The 20,818-nt window shown below is 43.3% G+C and overlaps 1 protein-coding gene across 1 annotated transcript in view; it reads left to right on the top strand.

The window, feature by feature from the left end:
• The first annotated feature begins 162 nt into the window (after positions 1 to 162).
• SCGN (secretagogin, EF-hand calcium binding protein) overlaps positions 163 to 20,818 on the top strand; it is a 34,882-nt gene continuing 14,226 nt past the window's right edge. The window contains exons 1-7 of the mRNA XM_036994410.2: positions 163 to 522; positions 1,457 to 1,527; positions 6,198 to 6,287; positions 9,629 to 9,718; positions 13,556 to 13,612; positions 14,028 to 14,105; positions 20,431 to 20,486. Coding sequence (XP_036850305.2) covers positions 441 to 522; positions 1,457 to 1,527; positions 6,198 to 6,287; positions 9,629 to 9,718; positions 13,556 to 13,612; positions 14,028 to 14,105; positions 20,431 to 20,486 — 524 coding nt within the window. The 5' untranslated portion in view covers positions 163 to 440. The remainder of the gene's footprint in view (positions 523 to 1,456; positions 1,528 to 6,197; positions 6,288 to 9,628; positions 9,719 to 13,555; positions 13,613 to 14,027; positions 14,106 to 20,430; positions 20,487 to 20,818) is intronic.

Raw genomic sequence — 20,818 nt, 5'->3', positions numbered from 1 at the left:
GACACAAAGTTTGGAAGGCGAGTCAAGCGTAAGGGGGATTCTGTGAGTTTGACAAACACGTTAAAAGGCAAAGCCATGAGCAAAGGATGGACACCCTGAGACACCTCCTTCCTTCCCGGATTCCCCACGGCGCTGAAGCAGCGCTGTGGACCTGGCAGGACAGCTTCCTGGGCGGGGCGGGGACCGGCGCCCCGGGCCAGGGCGGCTCCAAGCGGCTGCTTTCGCGGGGAGCCCGCGGTCGGGGCTTGGGGGCTGCTCGGCGACACAAAGGCGCCGCCAGCCGCCTCGCCAGCCGCCCTCTCGCCCGTCCCACAGCAGGTGCCCAAAGCAAATCGGCGAAAGAAGCAGGCGAGGGAGTCTTAAGATCTCATAAAGGAGCCGTCACCAAAGTTCTCCAGGTGTCGGTTGCCTGCCTGTGTCAGAGCTGGGTGGTCAGCACCATGGACAGCGCCCGCGGACCGACCTTGGAGCGCTTGGACGCGGCTGGCTTCTGGCAGGTCTGGCAGCATTTTGACCCAGAAGGTGAGTAGCACAAGCCACCAGCAGAGTCCGGTGTAGACTGGCTCAGCTTGCAATCCAACGAAAGACCTAGAATTTTCCCCTGCCGTATGTCTTTCCTTGCAAGGAAAGTTGTCTTCCAGAGTTGTTAATGCATGATACTACCTAACAGGCGTTGGGTACACTGGGGTTAACCACATCTAGATAGCCTGTGAAAATTCAGGGTGATAGGGGGGACTTGTCCCCTGTCCCCAGTCTGTGTGTGTGTGTGTGTGTGTGTGTGTGTGTGTAATGATATACCATATATATAAGGACAAATATAATTTATATATATATAATTTATATATATGTATGTATGTATATATGGCTTGTGGGCTGACAGCTATTTGAAGGCAGCCCTCCCTAAATGTGCTCTTTTTTACTCAGATACTTTGTTATGTAAGCCCCATTCTCTCAAAGGGAGGATGAATTTGATCAGCTTTCAAAAAACTACTACCCCCACCCACCAAAAACTACTTATAAGGAAAATAGAACAACTTGTTTGCTTTATCTTTATCAATAATTAAAAAACCATAAAGAAAATACCTGTGTGTATTTTGGCCCTACAAACTAAGATTCAATACTTATCTGTTAAATTTTTACAAGCTTCCAAAATCCTTTGATTGGATTGTACTCTAAAATTTGTTTATCTGTGTATTATAATTCATGTATTTAATAGCTTTCTACTTCCAAATATTCATATAATGCTAGCACAAAGCTGGGTTTGCTCTTGAATGTGTGTATACTCTTCAAATCCATGTTTCTAGAGATAGAGATTGCTGCTTAGTTACTGGAATAGCAAAGAATAGTATCTATGGGGATTTTATAAATTATGAGATTAAAAACAGATTTAGATAAATACCATCCCACATTTTTCTATCTAAATGACTATTATTTATGAATATCTTCTTGCATTTAGAAAAAGGTTACATAGAAGAGAAGGAACTTGATGCTTTCTTTTACCACATGTTGACGAAATTGGGTACCGATGTAAGTACTTGTGCCACTAAGTATTAATTTGTATATCTGTTTGTGAATCACAAGAAGCATCCAAGTCTTATGCTGGCTTGTCCCTGTTAGTCCCATCTGACCTTTCTCTTCCTTGCATGCATGTAATTTTTCTACTTCTCCTGGCAACACAGAGGGAGTTGGGCAGCTTTTATAAAAGGTACACCTGTTGCATTGAATACATTGTTCACTGACTTTCAGTGTAACATCTGTCAGTAGATCCTAACTGTAGATTCAAACAGTTTTGTTTTGAACATCTCCTTGGTTACGTCTCTGTAAATGGATTTAAACTGGAGGTAAGGTAACTCACTTGGTTCAGAGGGGTAGAAAAGAGCTTTAAGATTCTGGGTCTTGAGTACATTTGACACTCCTTTGATAGCAAACCGCAAACAAATCATTTAGAATCATTTTTTCCATTATTCTTTTTATTAGAAGTGGTTACAGATTTCTTAGGGGATATAAACCAGAAAATAACTAAGATACCCAGAGACTAGATATAAATGTAAACCAACCTAGCCAGTGTCCATGTCCCTCCCTGATGGTAAATCTGGCCTGGAGAGATGTAGATTGACTTCTGAAGATCCACTGTACCAAATCAGAGGAAAAATTCACACATGGACACACCAGACTGGGGATGGGAGAACCTGCTAAAGACTCTCCCAGGTAAAGCATGGTAAGGGCTCAGCGAGCTCTGGAGACAGAGGCCTTTAAAATGAGTTATGGAGAGAGCTTATCCTCAGATGTAATTGTTTGCATGGGAGAATATTGCAGCGCGTCGCACTTTCCTGTAGGAGCCCGATGAGAACGACAAGGAGCTCTCTGCCACCAATGAAAGATTGGGGAGGGTATTTCCGGGTGTGCGTGGGCAGCCAGCTCAGCATAAAAGAGGCTGCCATCTGCCTCCAATAGCCACGTGGACCTCCTGGTCTCTGTCTCTCTGTCTGTCTGTCTGCCTCTCTTTTGTTGGTCCCTCTTGGTTTTCTGCCCATTTCCGAACTGTTTCTCATCTTTGTGTTTCATGGCTCTCATTTCCCATCATCCCTTGGCTTTCTCTCTCACCTCCGTGTCTCTTATCTCCCTCGTGCCTCTCTGAGATCTGTTTCTTATTTTCTCTCCATCTCTTTCTCTTGTCTCTTTGTTTCTCTTTTTACGTCTCCAGTCCGTTTCTCAAAGCTCTTTCATCACCCCTCCTCTCCCTGTCTTTTATTTCTTTTCCTGTCTCCCCTCTCTTTGCCCTTACTTTCTTTTATCAGTTTCTCTCCTCTCGTTTCTCTCCTTCCCCCGACTTCCCTTCTCTCTCCGCCTTACTCTTACTTACCTGCTGTCACTGAGAAGGCTCATGGTGTTCCAGAACCCGCAGGTCAGATGCCGTTTTGTCAAATAGGACAGGAGTATTTGAGGGAAAAAAGATGAAGGCAAAAACCACTCAAAGTCTTGGAATAAACTGGATGGTCAAAAAACCTAAATCCACAGAGACTTGGAACTTCACACCTTTTCTGAAGGCTCCTTGCTTTACTGCTTTATAGGAAAGGAGGAGGAAATTTGCTGTCAGGTTAAAACTGGAAGTGTCTCATTTTCAGTCACAAGGTTGGGGGTGGGGCTACCGAGGCACAGGGTCTGCCTGAAGCCAAGGACACTGTGAGGCGTCTCTGGGACTTTGGCTCATGTCAGAGACATTGTTGCCATTACTGAGAGACAAGAGGGATGCCATTTCTTGCGGCCTTGCTGTTCTTACCGCCCCTCCCTCAGATCTGGCCTGTGGACATCTCCTCTCATACAGGGCAAACACGGTCCTCAGAGGAAGGAGACAACAAATGACTCATCTGTGTCCTGTGCCACTGTGTCCAACACAGGCTTTGCTGAGGCTGGAGGTGGAGGGGTCAGAAGGTTGCAGAGCCCTTAGGCTAGTAGAAGTAAATTTCACTGTGCTGAAGAATTATCTGTATTAAAATGCTGATGCCTGGGTCCCATCCCCTACATATTTTAGTACAACTGAGGTCTGCCTAGGATCTTGCATTTTAGAGTCACCTTAAGGCCATTGCATCTACTTCACCCTCTGTTCCCCCCAGGGACAGCGACTGCCTGTTGAGAAGGGACTCTAATGTAATCAGGCCGGTCTCACTGAGCTGTGGCAGCAGCCCCAGACATCTTTCCTCAGCATCTGGCCTGGGAGACAGCTTTTGGAGCCAGGGTGATAAGCTGTTCAAATGATAAGCAGAAAGGCTCTCATTCGCCGTTGCCCCCTTTCAAAATGCTGAGGCATTGCGCCGGGGAGCATGGTTATAGGGACATTTGTCGGGCACTCTGTGCTACCTGGACATGATTAAGGGCTAAGGAAACTATTCCTAATTCCCTGTAGAGAAGTGAGTAGGCCCTAAGCATGTCCTTAATAAGAGGGCAGGACTCCCAAAGTGGAAGACCTTTAAGCTGAGGGACAGTCAGCATTTGTGACACCTCCTCTCCACCAGCGATGGCCCGTCGAGCGCACAACTAACAGCAGGGCGGCCTCCGTGAACGGGCAGCTCTGCCCTTTGGAGTTTGGGCATGACAAGCAGCTCTTCGGACACTGACGACCTCCACTTCCCTCCCCTGATGAGCGAATCACAGAGACCCCGGAAGAAGGACTTTGAGGTCCTGACAGCAAGCTGCGTGGCAGTCAGCCTGCGGGTAACCACCTGCTCCTCAGAGCCTCCGGGGGGGTGGGCTTAACGGAAGCGCCAGCGCTCTTTCTCCTGCTGTAGCTCCCCCCACTCCGAGCCCCTGCCTTTTTTCTTTTCAAGTGCTCAGAATTGGCTTCTGAACTGGGTCTAGATACAGCCAGTGGGTTGCGCAGAACATCACTTTCTGTGGCTGTGCACACATCCTTCATGTCCAGGTTGTGGCCCCTCCTGGGCCTCTCAAGGTTTCAGTGATAAGTACCCTCCTGGGGCCTGGAGTCTTGGCTAAGGGGCGCAGGGTTAGTGCTGACGGGAAATCACAGCACAGGGAGTCCCAAGGCTCTTTTGCTTTGGGTCCAAGGGACAGTCACGGGCTTTGGGGTTAGAGGTCTGAGAGGACAGAATTCAAGTTTCTGTGGCTTCAAACTAATAGTGACATGTAGAATCTGGTTACAGCTTGTTAAAAAGAAAGATACAGACTCAACATGGGGTCGTTTCTGCTGGGCCAAGTCACCAAACTGGGGCCTAATACTTAAATCCAATTACAGTTTCAAACTCCCCCAGAAATGTAGTCAGTCAGGGATTTTCTGGTCTGCATCATGTATAAGACAGCCCCTGGGCCTTCTCTAGCTTTCCTAAGAGAAGATGGGGTGTAATCTGTATTATAAGACCCCATTCTCTTCCCCCTAAGAGAAAGTGAGGTTGACTGAAATAATTCTTTCATTTTTTAATAATAAATTTCTCCCCATGCTCCTGTCTATAAAAACCTCCCATTTTGAATAGTTCCTTAGAGCAGCTCTCTACTTGATAGACAGAATGCTGCCGTATTCATGAATTGCTAAATAAAGCCAATTTAATCTTTAAATTTACTTGGATGAATTTTGTTTTTTAACAAGCTTCTTTGACTTCACATTTATTTACTTTGAAATTTAACTTTCCGGCAACATGGCCTATGTTAGTTAACTTTCTGTGAGAATGCCCAGCTCACCACAAAGAATCATTCATTCATTCCCCAGATACTATATTTCAGAGACACAGGAGTGACTGTGATGCTGACAGACCTCTTAATCTACAAGGCCAAGCTGAAGTTCAAAGGGAAGAGCTGCCTTGTTGAGTGATTTCCATCATGCGGTTTTCTATGTGGTGCAGGTACATATACATGCACCCAAAACCAAACACACATTCACGGCACCGAGACTAGAGAAACTAATCTCTCCATATTTAGTGGAGTGTCCTACAAGGAAGATTGGTGGGCAGGGATAATGTGGTAGTATTAGGGAGAATAATTTTAGCATGACTGATCAAGTTTGGAGTCTTGGAATCTGGTACTCTTGGGAGTATCTGTGCCTTCAACCCCTGCGTCAGAATTCATTCTCCATTGTTGATTATATATGTCATCTTCCTTTGTGATAACCCTGCAGTCAACTGATGAAGAACAAATTAATCTGTAGAAAAGGTTGTGTATGTATATAGCAAAGATGTGACATCTTTTGTAATTCAACAATTGCTTTATTACTTTGGTTTCCTCTTTAATTATTTTCCCCTTCTAATTATTTTTTCAAGTCCAAGGGGAAGATTAAGAGAATGAGCTATGGCAAAGTGGGGGCCTAGAAGAGCTGTGTTTTTCACTTAAAGCCTCTGAGTTCTTGGGAAGAAAGTTAGTATGTTCACAACAATATAATATTTTGTCACAACAGAAGATGTAATAATGTTCAAATTTATTTTTCAACAGCCTCTAAGCTTCCCTTCAGTCATATTTTAGGAGCTCACTAGCTGTAAGTCTTACATAGTCAGGATCCTGATTAGTGGTTATTTGCTCAAGAAATCTCCATCACTGTTCTCTTTGCTACAACACGGTAGGCTTGCTTTAAATGGCTAAGTAACCTGCTTTCCAGGTTAGACTAACATAATTATCAGGCTGTTTGCTGTCAATATTTGATATCCTAACCACAACCCCAGTGGCTTAATGTGGTTCTTCTCTCTGGCCTGTTGTAGGATGTAGTCATCGAAAATGTGCAGAGGGTGAAACAGCGATTTGTGACTACCCACGATGTCTCTAAAGATGGTCACATACAGATGAAAGAGGTACAGTTTTCACAACTGTAACTTTTTTGACTGTGCCTTCTTGGGTTATAATGTCCTCTGAAAGGTAATGAAAATCTTACATTTGATTGGGAAATTAGAACTCTTTGCAAGTCAGTTGGTCTAGATCACATTTTTGAAGTAATCACCTTTCCTTTTTATGTGTTTAGTAACAAAGAGAACATGATTCTTCTATTATTTTATTTAGGTCAATCAAGATTTATACTTATTTTATAACTGGGGAATTGGTATGCTGGAGGCCTTTCAGTTGCTTGATCCAATGTTTGTCTTTTTGCAGTATCCTGTTCAAATTCTGCTTTGATACAAGGAAAACATACTGTCAATAAATGAGTCCAAACCTCAGCATCAGCTCCCAGTGGAGGTTGGAAATATCCCTGAAGATCATTAAAGACAAAACAGACAGCAGCTGTCTTTATCTCAATTCAGCCCACATTTATTGAGTGCCTTCTAAAGGCGCTGTGTTAAACATGCAGCACCTCTCTGATAGTCTATCTTTAACCTAAATTTTTTCTTCCAGTTACAAAATGGTTTACAGTCTACAAGGGATTTCCACACATATGTTATTTTATCCCACAGTAGCTAAAGACAGACAGGAAACATTGTTCTATTTTACCAGTGAGAAAACTAAGTTACTTTTCCAGCCTCGTATGGCCAGTATGTGGCACTGGTTTACGGGAACCTTCACTTACAGGTATGAATCTATTTGGTTCATACCATATAGTTATGAATATATATATAAATGAGCTAATCTGAAACCAAGATATTTAATCCATAGTCAAAAACCTGCCAGACAAATTACCAGAAATCTGAAGTCTCTTGATGCTGCTGTACTTGGACAGTCAGTGTTACTGATGATAATACTTTTTTCTTCAGTAAGATACCGTATTTTCTTATGGGAGTAGGGCAAGATAATGTGTCCTTATAAGAAACAGACATGTTCACCAGGAGGCTGCCTTTTCAGAAAACTGGTGAATTAAATCCTAGATTTATAAGTGTAGCTATCTCCAACATTTTCACTCAAAGGCAAAAATGATATATGTAACTGACGATTACATTATAACTGATGTAAAAATAGCAGTGTATCCAATAATGGCAAAGTAAGCACAAGCCTCAAGCTAGAAATACCAGAGTATTCACGACCACCTCTTTACTGTTGCATTCTCCAGCCCACAGAACAGAGCATAGCACACAGTGGTGCTCAATAAATATTTGTTGACTTAATAATGAATATATGAAACAGGGCAAATAACTGAAAATGATGTCATTATCTTGCTAATAACAGGTAGACCTTTCTGAAGCAATTGGGAACTGGGCATCCGTTTTGACATCTATGCCAACCATTTTGTCATGGAGTCCTGCAAATGAGCATAACTGAGGTTGTCTTTTGCAGAAAAGAGGATGGTACAGAATTGCATTAGTCCCAAGGTCCCTTAAAATCTGAGTCTGTTAGTTTCAGGAAGGGCTCCTCTACCTTCTCCTGCTATACCAGTGACTATTTCACTTATTCCCACTACAGCTGGTTGTAACATACAAACCAGTCCACCTTGACACATTTTAGGTATTTTAGCACCAAGTAAGATAGGGAAGTCACAACTGACAGCCAAAGTGGGGCTTGGGGGTTACCTGGGTATCTGATTTGTCTCCTCCGTGCCACTCCGAAACTGAAGACAGAGTGGGTCCCTTCTGTCTTAGGACAGTGAATTACATTTTAATTTGATTTCTTAGCCTGTGCCACCCCATGTGATAAAACACTTCGTCCTGAAGAACAGTTCCCGTTCCTATTGACCTTGTGTGGGTGGGCAGGACAAGCAAAATGTCAGCATAGTGGGATATGAAACCCCGAGCAAGTTCCTTAATCCCAGCCTCAATTTCATCACCTTCATTAAGTTGGCAGTTACCATTTACTGAATGCTTAATATGTACCAGGGACTTCGCTGAACAGCTTATAACTAATGGCTCCTTTTATATTTAGTCTTCACATAAGCACCAGGTTATAGATATTACTATCCCTATTTTATAAATGAGGAAATTGAGGCACAGATGTATCAATTAGTGTCCCAGAGCAAATAATAGGTGAGCAATGGAGAAGGAATTTGGATCCACTCTAAAGCCATTAGCAAAAGGTGGGATATGTACACTTACCCAAAGTTGGTATGAGAATTTGATGAAATATAAATGAAAAGCACATTGCCAGTGCCTGCCACGTAGTAAGTATTCAATATGTGGTAGCTATTATTTACATGATGTGTGCTTGACCTGATCCATATCCAACTAGAAAATATGAATAGGAGTGTGAACTAGTCATGCCTACAAACCACCAGAAACATTTGCTCTGGACTCACTCTGGGACATTGTACAAAATGCTAAGAGAACTACCTGGTTATAGAAGAAATGACCATTGTTTATGGGGGATAACTCAGAAAGAAGACAATATACACTGCAATATCCTAGGTTTGGCAGCGAACCCAGACAAACATGCCTATGTGCTAAAACAAGTGTTATAATCATGTAGGGGAAGAAAATGTTACCTTTGTTCATGGGAGTAAAGTAAGTCAATAGAACCAGTGCTAATACAGAAAGCTGGATTGTTGAATTTTCCACAAGTGAACCAACAACTACAGTATCATATAGACACTAATAATGCACAAGAATATAAACTGCAGCCAACATTCAGGGATCAAGCCAGACTGCAATCATTCCTCCTTTCGCATATGGCACTGAAGTGACTCGTGTACACAGCATCTCACCAGCACAGCACAGTGGTTGTGAGTGTGGGCTTAGCTGAAGTCCTGACTCCACCGCTTCCTTACATAACTATGGCAAGTTCCTTATCTCTCTATGGCTCAGTTTCCTTAATTGATAAATAATATTAATAGTGTATTATGTACCCCATAAATTGTTCGGATTAAATGAGTTAGCATACTTGAGCATTTAGAACAATTTATGGCACATATAAGAATTAATTATTTTTATTCTATCATTATTATTATAGGGTTAAATGAGTATAATATTGGAGCTTCTTAGAATAGTGCCTGAAGCATATTAAACACTAACAAATTTATAATAAATAATAATTATAGTAATGATCATTATTGTTTTGGATTGTAAAGCAGATACCAATAGTGTTTCATACTTTGTAAGGGTGCAATACTTTTTGAAAGAATTAATGAATCAAAAATTACAATCACAGGCAAAGAACCTCGAGCCAGGTGCTCCTTCCTGAATGACCCGGGCTCTTCTGATCTGTAGTGTGGTCCACCTAGCCTCTCACCCACGGGGCACTGGCCAGAGGCACTGACTACTATTTCTCTCCATTATTTTAGCTTGCCAGCATGTTCTTATCCGAGGATGAAGGCTTTCTTCTGCTCTTTCACCAGGAGGCCCCCTTAGACAGCAGTGTAGAGTTTATGCAGGTAAGTGTTTGGTTGTATGTCTATGGAGTATGAGGGTTGAGAAGTGGCCAGGATCCCAGCCATCTTGTGGGGTGGCCACCAATCCTGCCTGGCCCCCAGGGTTAGAGAAAGGCTTAGACAATGGGCCAGAGAGGTAAGCTGAGGAATATAACTGGAGGTTTATAAAGCGGGGGACTGCTGTAGACTGGAGAGCAGACCCCGACCTAAAGAAGAGAACCCCGTGGAGCTCCAGGAAACGGCTACCTTTTGAGAATGCTGTTTAGACATCAAGACTCTATGTGAAACTACTTATTTTTAAATGTTGTTGATTAATTCTAGTTTTGAAGGTACAATACAGCCAAAATGTAAGTTAGAGTGCTGATCCAGCTAGAGGCCTGTTGCAATCATTGTGTTTTGAGTAAAAGCTAAAGGCAGAACCCAGGGTTCCTCTTATCTCTTCTTTCAGCTTCTAGGTGTTACTGTCTGTTGTTGAAAAAAGACCAGAGAAGGCAGAGCAGGTCTCCAAGGCCAGAATGACAGATACACGACAGCTACTGCATTGGTGTCCTGTTCCTGAAATAGCTACCATGTCCCCATTTAGGAGATAAAACTTGCTCTCTTTTGCCACTACTTTACCTACGTCTGGTCTAGTGGAAGTCGTGGCAAATTGAGCAGGCACATGCGTAGACAACTTACAGAAGAAATTTGAATAGACAACAAATATAAGCTGGTAACCAAAGAAGTGCAAATTAAAAACAATTACTTTTTAACAACCAAAGTGGTAAAGATTTTAAAAGGATCAGCAAAAGGTAGCTGGCAAGAGGGGACTGAGATTGTTGCTCATGCGCTGTTGGTGGGCATGCACATTGGAATGACTTTATGGAAAGCAATTTTGCAAGAATTTTGTAAATCAAGATCCTTGAAAATTTCATTATCCAGAGTTAATTTAAAAAATCTTTACCCTTTAACTTATCGATTCTAGTCCTGCAGGTATCTGTCATAAGGATGTAATCAGAGATGTAGACAAGTTTTCTGCGCAATGATGTTCGTTTCATGTTGCGGTGTTACTTATAGTTAAAACTGAAAGTAACATAAATGTCTAACAATGAAAGAAAAACTAGGCAAATCATGATACATTCATATGATCCATTCATTCCACAAATACTATGAGTACCTGCCATATGCCAGATACTCTTCTAGGCACTGGACGCTAATGAGAGAAAACCCCCGGCCTGGAACATTATATATTACCAAAGAGCAAGCTTTCAAAGAACATCTAATGGCATGGAGGAAATGCATTACAAAAAAATGTTAATAAACAAAATTATATATGCATTATGATCTTAGCTTTGTTTAAAAAGTTGTACCCCTTAACAACTGCATAAGAAAGACAATAGGTGAATACACACATGATAAATACTGGTTGTTTTTAAGTGGTAGGATAACAGATGATCTCCATGTTCTCTGTACTTCGTTATTTTCCAATTGTGTGTAGAATCATACTTGTTTGCAAATTATTTTAAATAGCATTTCAAAGTAATTTTCATTTGTTTAAATGTAAGTAATAAATAGGCCACCCACCCGTATAGGCAATACGACCTCCAATCTAGTTTGGTCATGTATATAATAGAAATATAATGGAAAGGAAACACAGAAATGATAAGCAACTATCTCTGGGGTAGGAATTACTGGAGATTATAGTTTTCTTCTTTTTATATTTCATTGATTTTGTACAGCAAATATGACTTACTTTTTTAAGCAGAAAAAAATGTATTAAAATGTTAGGCTTTATGTAGTCTTGGATAATCTTGAGAAATGGAAAAAAGAAATGCCATTCTGGAGGCTTCCTATTTTTTTTTAACTTAATTCCATTTTCCACATCTCTGCGAGTTTGTCAATTTCTTCTGTAAGGAAGAGTTTTCCCTTTCTCTCCCCAATTTTTTTTTAAATGCCATTTTTTACTCTTAAATTCTTTTTTTTTTTTTTTTATTGTTTGCTTTTTCTTTTAGGAGGCAAGCTAGCAAAACAGTTCAAGGCCACAGAAATAAACAGCATTTATGTGATTATTCTCTGGTAGTTATTCTCCCTTTCCAATCTATATCCCTCACCTCCTATCCTCCCCAAAGACCTCCTTTTCTTTTTCTACCCCAAATTATCCTATCTTGAATTCTTTTTTTAAATTAAATTTGTTATTATCTGTTACTATCCTATATATTTTAAGATATTCTAAGTTAATATCTTTACATTCCCCCTCAGCCACAGGATCTTAAAACACTTTAATCATAACGTACACCTACCAACTCTCATACCATTATTGTCCAGGATATTGGTTGTGTCTTGTTTTCTTTAACCCCACAGATTTTATGCAGTCAGCATCTGTTTCAATTTGCCCACATTTCCCATCGTCTTTGTGAACGATTCCTTTCCGTGTCTGAGATCTTCCTTCCTGGAGTGTATACTTTACTATGAGTCTCTTGGTAATAAACTCTGGTTTTGTTTGCCTGGAAATCCCTATTTTGCTTTTATTCTTTAAAGATAGATGTGCATACCTTTCACATGAAAATCTTTGGCCCTCCAATGGGTCAGTTGTAGTAAAATTCAAAGTTAATATAGATGGAAAATGTTTGGAGAGTAGCGTGAGAAAAGCATGTAAAAATGTTTTTTGTTATTTTCAATTCTCATTCTAAGTTCTGGTATATTCACACCATAAGAGTTAGAATGTAAACCACATTTAACTAGTCAGTTTTATAAGTCTGGCCAAAGTCAGACAGAAACGTCGGTGACAAGGACCGACCAGGGTGAAGTTTCCGCACACTTCCTGCCACTCGCCAGCAGAAGCGCCGGGCGCTCCCACTCTTCCTGCAGCGCCCGCCTGTCATCTAGAATTAAGGTCCCTGCAGTTAGTGACTCAGGTAACCCATTCCACGTCTATGGAAAATTTCATTTTGTGCGGGAATTAGGGAACTTCTCAACTTGGGAGGCTTGCACATGGAGAAATCAGAGGTGGTCAAAATCACACCGCTTATTTAAAAAAGCAATTCAGTGTTTCCTTTAAAATATTCAGCTGTTCTGTCTTCCAGTGCAGTAATTTTATCTGCAGCTGAATGAATGCTGTCCTCAAATCAGTAAGAGTTGGCATGTCACTAGGAATCATCAGAGATGTTTTATTTCCCTTATCCTGAGCCACACAAATGAGATTCCTGAGGGGCTTTTTCTGCACTGCAATTTATTTTGGAGGGGTTCGCCCTTTCATTAAGGTTACTGTTATTTCGGGTTTCAGTCTTACGTAGGTGCCTCAGCATGACTTCCCACCTTGGGTGGCCCCAGGATTTGTCTCCTGTCTACCTGGCGTGCCGGCTAAGTTGTCAGAGATCGGCATGTACCTGGGACAGACGACGGTTGCAGTCATAAATTACTTCTCTGCATTTGTGCTTTCCTATCATGCCAGGTCTCTTAGAGGTCTTTTCACTTCGTGTCAGCTGAGCTGTGTATTTAAAGAGTTGTGTTTAGAGTTTTCTGCATTTTTAGGAATTTAGGGTAAAGAAGGTTTCTTACTTTGCCATATTACCCCTAACTGAAGTCCATGCCTTCATGTCTTTCTATTTTCAAGCTTTCCAAAAGATCCCGTTGTCTAAGTGCATTGTGATGCTCCGAAGTAGCTCCAGGTGAATTCGATGATTCATTTCTAGTGAGTTCTGTCCAATCTCTGTCACCAAAGAAAGCCTAAAACCACCTAGGCAAGTTTTATTGGCACCCTTTCTGGTACTGTTTTCAGATGCTGAACCACAGCAGACAACAGTATAAGTCAACCCCAAATTATTCGAGGACAAATGGATTCATGGCTTACGTGTTTTTTAGATCTGGCGCAAATATGATGCTGATAGCAGTGGCTTTATATCAGCTGCCGAGCTTTGTGTAAGTGTTGCTGGGAATGGTCGCTGGGCGAAGGGTGAGTTTGTCCATCACTGGGAATTTGATATATGGTTATCGATAGCTTGACTACTGTGCTTCCAAGAAGCATGATATGTATTTACTACATAAGAAAAAAAAAGTATTTGTGTTTTGAAGGTTTGGAAAGTGCATGTGACATTGATCTCTCTGGGAAAGAGACAAAATTGAGGATTTATGACATCTTTTTCATGACTGGAGCTATTCTTTGGGTTCCATAAGCTCCCTTTTAAACATGACAGCCCTCCACGCTTAGATTTATTGCTTGCTAAAAGCATTTTATCTCCTTAAAACAAACCATAATCTTAATATAAAGCCTCTCCAGACCTTTGTGATATACTTGCTCACTATATAAAACATGGCTCTTCTCTTGACGTCACAGAACTTCCTCCGAGACCTCTTCCTCCACCACAAAAAGGCCATTTCTGAGGCCAAGCTGAAAGAATACACCGGCACCATGGTAAGTCACTGAGCAACATGATCAGTTCCCCGCCGCCTCCCCCCAGGCGCAGAAACAGTGCCTGTCACAGGGCAAGTGCCCAGTAAGTGTTTGTAGCTAAATGAATGAATGAGAAAAACCTCAGCTCTGGAAAACACTGGCTAAAACTGAGCTGCTTTAGCCTCTTTCTTGGGATGAGACTGCAGACTGCATGTATTTGAAAGAAAAAGCTGGTCACCTGTCCTTGGGGAGACCTGGAAAGTCCAATCAACACCAGGTTACTAGGCACCAGGCCAACAAATGTTAATCAAAGCCACATAGAAGCAAGTAAGCATGATTGACTTAGGCAGTCAGGACTGGACACGGGAGCTTGATGGTTCTACTCATTTAGCATGTTGATTTAGCACAGTTGAGAGTCAGATAGATGGGAGATGTGTCCCACCTCTGCCACCTATTAGCTATGACCTTGGAAAATTGTCAGGCCTCCCAATGTTACTTACTTCATGTGTAACGTGCGGGTTAGTACCTAGTTGCTGTGAGGCGGGGAGTCGATGCGCCCTGCAGTGTGTCCAGGACATCATGAGCGTGCAGTGCATGTCGGCTTTTATCGTAGTGGCTGTTATGGTACTTGCTGTCATTATTTTGGTTTGCTCCTCATGGCATCCAGGTCCTAAATGACCCTGAGATTATTTTGGTGTCAAAGCTCCCTGAAAAAGGGTCGAGTAGAAGTTGCCTTTGGCGAACTCTTCTTCACATTATGTTCCAGCACCTAACTTGGTGCATTTCTTCCAGGACTGATCCACGATTTGTACTGAATTAGATCTGGTTTCTCTACCTTTTGTCTCCCCCCCAGCCCCCTTCCTATCTCCAGGTGTGTGCTTCATTCCAATCAGACTCTGTAGGTTTCTTAATTAATAAGAAAAGAAATTGCTGGTAAAGGCTTACTTACTTGTAGGATTGTTACATATATTCTATAAGGAGTTTTTGAACAGATCCGACTTACTGAACCTTCTGGTGAATAGTCAGGGATTCATATCACTGAAAAGAGTTTGTGGGTTCCTGGTAAAATGTGTACCACTAAGTTGATTTATTTAGGCCTTTAGTTGACGTTTCCAAAACTGTACCATTTCTAACAACTTCTCTACAGTGTTGGCATTGTTCATGTTATTTTACATATTTGATGGTTGAACTTAGAAAGGGTAAGTGACTAAGTCACCACCAAGTTGAATTGTTTAACTCATTTTAAAGATCAGGTAACTGGGAAGTGGTAAGTCACCCACCCAAAGCGATCACACTGGCAGCTGGGCTCTCCTGGCCTTCAGGGCCGGGCCTCCCCGGCTCTCACTCTGTCCTCTGGCTGTTCTGAATGCTGCCACAATAAGGGCATTTGCCATGTGCTGCTGACCATGATAAACTGTAGATTGTCTAGACAGAAACAAAGCCAATGCCAAGGACAGAATCGAACCCTGGGCCAGGATTTCAGTTGGAAATAGTTTGGCTTCTTACTATGTCGATCTGTTCTAACAGCATGCAAAATGATGTTTGAAATCCTGAGTGAATGCTCAGCACCAAGGAGTGACATGGGAAATCCCCTAGAAACACAGTTTCTCAGCGACAGAGGAATCTCAAGGTTCCTTTTGTCCTAATTTCCAGCCAACCCCTCCAACAGAGTAAATAGTACGAAAAAGCAAATTAGACTGAAACTGCCCTGGGGGAGAATATCACAGAGATTATTTTTCCAGTTGAACATTTTTCAACCTTGATTTGACACAGTGTTAAGCATTGGCTGTTGTTATCTTGATTTTATTAACTTATAAAACATGTACTACGCAATGAAATACTCGCATTTAGAATCTCCAGCATGTTTCCAGTATTTCCTTGAATATCTTTGGCTCTGAAGGGCTTCCCTCCACCTCTAACTGTAATACTAAACCACTGCTCTCTGACTTCCTGACAGAGCCCAGCTACTTTTTCCCTACTTTTCTTTACCTAGTTCTTGCTCATACTTCAAGATTCAGTTAAACATCATCTTACCCTAGAAAATCTTGCACAGTGAATCCAAGTACCTCTCTACCATTGTCTTAGCATCGTATCTTCCATTAAATTCATTCCACAAATATTTATTAAATACTTGCTATGCTCTGGCACTAGTCCAGGCTGAGGATTCAGCAGTAGGCAAAACAGACAAAGGAGAGACTGACAACAAAGATAAACATAATAAATAACAAATCATTGCACGACAGAGGGTAACAAGTATTATAGAAAAAGTGAAACAGTAGAACAAGAAAGGGATTGCAGCCAGGATTGGTAACTGGGGAGAAGGTGTCATTTTCAGTTAAGGTGGTTAAGGTAGGTCCTTCTAGAAGGTGACATGTGAAGAACCAAGGGTGCCTGCAGCAAGCACAGGGCCTCTAGGGCTGGAGCATGCCTGGGATTTTAAGGAGCTGGAAAAGACCAGTATGACTGGAACAGAACAATCAAGGCTGAGGCTGAACTGAGGCCAGACCATGTCAGGCTATTTAGACTATTTTGAGAACATGGGGGTTCAGTCCAAGAGAAATGGAGAGTCACCAGAGAGTTTGAGGCAGAGCAGCCAAGATCTGGCCACAGTGCTGAGAAGAGCCCAAAATGGGCAGGGAGGGAGTCAGGAAGAGCCATTAAGAGGCCATCGCTGACATCCAGGTGGGAAAAGATGGCGTCTTGGACCCGAGGAGAGGAGCAGAGGAGATGAGAACTAGACATATTCTGAAGATGGAATCAATAGGATTGATTTCCCGGTGAATCAGCTGGGAGTCAAGGTTGACACATTAATTCTTTATGGATCTTTACTCCACTAGCTTGTGGCATCATCTCTGTGCCCCCAGCCCTCACATGGAGCCTGGCATATCGTTGGTCGCTTAATACAGATTGTCTGAGCTGCTGCTCCGGCTTTAATTGGTGCCGCAGTTCTAACAACATTCTATTGGGCTGCCCATCAAGCTTTCCTTTCACTACCCCAGCCTTTATCAAGTCAGCCCACACCTGGGTCCTCGAGACCTTCACGGGGCCTTCTGCACCTCTCCTCTCAGCCATGGCCCGTACTTCCCTCCGTGCCCTTGTTGTTTCAACCTCCCCCAGATCTGCTAAAGTACGAGTAGCCTCCCTTATGGGGTGCCCTAGGTGGGGGGCAAGAGTGTTCACTAGGGACCCAAAGAGATGTGGGAGCTGTGTGCCGCACCAGGTTTCTCATCCCTACAGTGAACACCTCCTCATCAGGGCCCTGGGGGTCCATATTATAGATGATATTTCTCATATCAAATTCCCGCAGTACCTGTTGGAGCTCTACGTATGTTTTCCAACTACTGGGAAAATATGGTAAATCACCCTGATTAGGCCAAACTACCCTGATGGCAGCTGTCAGCCATTCCAGGAGTGTCTGATTCCCTGAGTTGTGACGGGCATTTTGCAGCCGCTGCCGGAGGGAAGGGTGGGGCATCAGGGAAGCCATTCTACTCATCTGAGTACTCGACACAACAATGTTCTCCACCCCCACATCCCAGAGACATAAAAGCCATGTAGGCAGAGATTCCAATGGGCTCTGTCTATACGGGACACTTATGTCCACCAGCTCATCCTGGATGCAGGGGCAGGGCATGGAGGGCTCCACAGCCTGGGGAGGGGCTGCTCTTCCCCCTGAGGAGCCCGCGGTTTTTTCATTTTTATTTTCTTAATTACAGCTGGGCGGGCCTTTAAAACAGGAGAAGATGGTACCTTGGCCGGTGGCCTGGGCAGCAGATCCGCCAACGGCCCCCCCCCCCTCCTCTCCTTTGGGCTCCTCCACCACGGGCTCTTCCACCATCTCCGGGCTGGGGGCACCACTCTTCCCCCCCTCCCCCACCTGCCCCACGGCCTCCTGTAAGGCGGCGGCTTTTCCTGCCATCTCCCCACTCGCCTCTGCTAAGGAATCTCCTAGGAGCGTGACCTGCCTTTTCAGTGACTGTCTCTCTTCTTTAACAGCTTCCCATGGGTTATCACCCCGCTCCTCCTGGCGATGCTGAGGTGTGTCCCTCTCCTGTATAAGTCACTCTCCTGTATAACATTTAACACTATCTTGATGAAGAGAGACCTACAATGGCAGCCACTACACGGCCCCCTAAGGTCTCCAGGCAGTCTTCCAACTCGCAGAGGGCTAACTCTGCAGCTTCCAGTGTTTCCACCCCGCCCCAGTTCTGGGGAAGGTCCCACCCCTCTAGGAGGTACTTTACCCTAGACCACTCCCCCAGCTGGGGTTCCCAACTTGGAAGCCCCACAGCTGGGGGGTAATGACAGGTGAAGTGGCACCTCTGCCACTGCACCCACTGGGGCCTCCCCACCATCCACAGGAGCAGCCCTCCCAAAGGTTGCACCCATTATGACAGATTTCGGGTTCAGGGGAGTCCTGCTAACTGCCGCCAGATGTAAGTCTGGGGAGAGGAAATCCTGGGGCAAAATACCTCTAAAAACTGAAATCAGTCAAAGGGAGAAATGAAGTTTAAAACCTGTTTATTGCTTACAAACTGCAGTCCAGGGACATCTTTCTCCTTTGCTCTGAAAGAAACCAGCAAGGAAGCAACCCCTCCCCTTAACCTCCCAGGTTCACACGTGCCCTCGGTTGCCCAGGTAATTATCCAATGATATGGAGATGAACTTCTCTCCACCCCTGAGGATATGCAAATGCACTAAAGCCAGGAGAGATACTCTGAAAATGTTGCAGTTTTACCCACAGCGTCAAATGCTTTACTTCGGAGATGTAACCTACCAAATGAATTCAAATCGACCCCCATAAGGATCGGCACATTTGAGAGCCGTCTGAAACATCAATAGTAAACGAGTCCAGGCAGAACATCCAATGAGAAGAGGAAAGTTAAGGTCTGCAGACCTTGTCTTAGTCTAACTCCTAATCAGTGTTCTGGACAAGGAAGGAAACAACTTGTTAACAAAACCCAATCATGACATCTAATTGAGAGGTGCTGCCAATACCTGGCAAGGGGCAAGATTAGCTGTCTCAATAGAATATTATTAGATAATACTGAAATTTTAAAAATTTAAGCTCATACGTGTTGGAGATTTTAAGTTCATTTACCTAATTAGGGCATGGAACTCGAACTACTGTAAAACAACAAATTAAAACCTGAGACCATGGCAGACAAGGAGACGTATGAGGCTGATCATCCCCGTCCTGTACCCTGGCTCCCGATCTTGTCCTTCAGGCCTGCAGTAGAGTAGCTGGTGCCCCCACTTCTTCCTTCCCTGGGTCTGACCCAGGCCCACCTGAGACGCGTCTGGGTTCAGTCCTGAGACCTCTTCTGTGCCCACCCTCACCCCACTGGCGATCTCAACCAGTCTCATGATTTTAAATACCAGTTAATGGTGACAATCCTGATTTATAGCTCTGGCTCAGGCCATTTCTCTTAACTTCTTGGGGATACTTGAACTTAGCATGTCCAAAATGAAATTCTGACTTTCCCCCATAAACCTGCTCTGTTAATGGTCTTCCCAGTTAACATGAGCCTCCACCCTTTAAACTGTTTAAGCCAAAACTCTTGAAGTCATCCTTGATGCCTTTTTCTCTCTCTCACTCCACATCTAATCAACAAATCCTACTGACTATATTCAAGATATATCCTGCATCTGGCCATCTGTCAATCTGTTCCAAAACACAAATATTTCCCAACTGGGTTATTGAAGCAACTTCCCAAAAGATCTCCCCAGTTCTACTATTGTTCCCTGCAGTGTCTGTCAAATCCAGCAGCCAGAGTGATCGTGCTCTATCCTATCATGTGATTTCTCAGCTCAGAACCGTATCTTCCTTCCAGCCTCCTGGCTCGGCGATCCACCCCAGTCCTCAGTCCCAGCATCATCTCGTACAGTGACAAGTGGCCCCAAGGAAGACCCAGCCTGGCTCTGGACTCAGCACCCAAACCCCTGGGGGCTCAGTGTCTTGGGAAAGATAAGCCACCGCAATTTTCTCTGCTCGATGCTGTCCTTTCTTCTTCCTCCGGGATCCCCTTCACAGCAGACTTAGGTCACACTCGTGTCTGCTTTGTCCTGTCTCAGCCTCTCCCCCTTTTCCTTCCTAGAAGCTCCTGAGGCTTAGAGAGGACAGGCTTTCCCCTATACCAGATCCTCTTCAACTACTTTTTACCTTCCCTGGAAAAACAACATTTCTTCTGTACTCTAGAAGAAGAACCCTGTGATATGAGGCAGTCATAGTCAATTTAGACAAATATATAATCATAAGGGCAAAACAGAAAAGTGCTTCAACAACTTTGAAAATGAATTCCCATTATAAGTATTTCTTACGATCATTTCCCCTTCTGCTTTACAGATGAAGATCTTTGACAAAAATAAAGATGGCCGGTTGGATCTTAATGACTTGGCAAGGTGAGTAGCATGGATATGGTGTCATAGATTCAGAAAGATCATGCTGGTTTGGGGACAGCACACACTTCTTCTTGAAAGGCACAGATCAAGTCTCACCTAAAATCCTGAAGATAGGTGCATCTTACCAGATAAATAGCGGTGGTTCTGCATATCTTGGGCTAATAGGTAGCTTTGTGAAGATAATGAAAGCTCTGCTCCTCAAAATTCATAATGTGCAAAATTTTCATAAAGTTTCTTGGACAGGTCATGGGCCCACCCTGCCCTCAAAAGCCAAACATTCATGGTCCTATATAGGGAACCCATAACAGAAATAGTCCTGAATTCCACTCACT

Source organism: Manis javanica, chromosome 16, assembly GCF_040802235.1.
Source record: "Manis javanica isolate MJ-LG chromosome 16, MJ_LKY, whole genome shotgun sequence".
NCBI lineage: Eukaryota > Metazoa > Chordata > Mammalia > Pholidota > Manidae > Manis > Manis javanica.
This window is presented reverse-complemented; position numbering and strand designations above follow the sequence as displayed.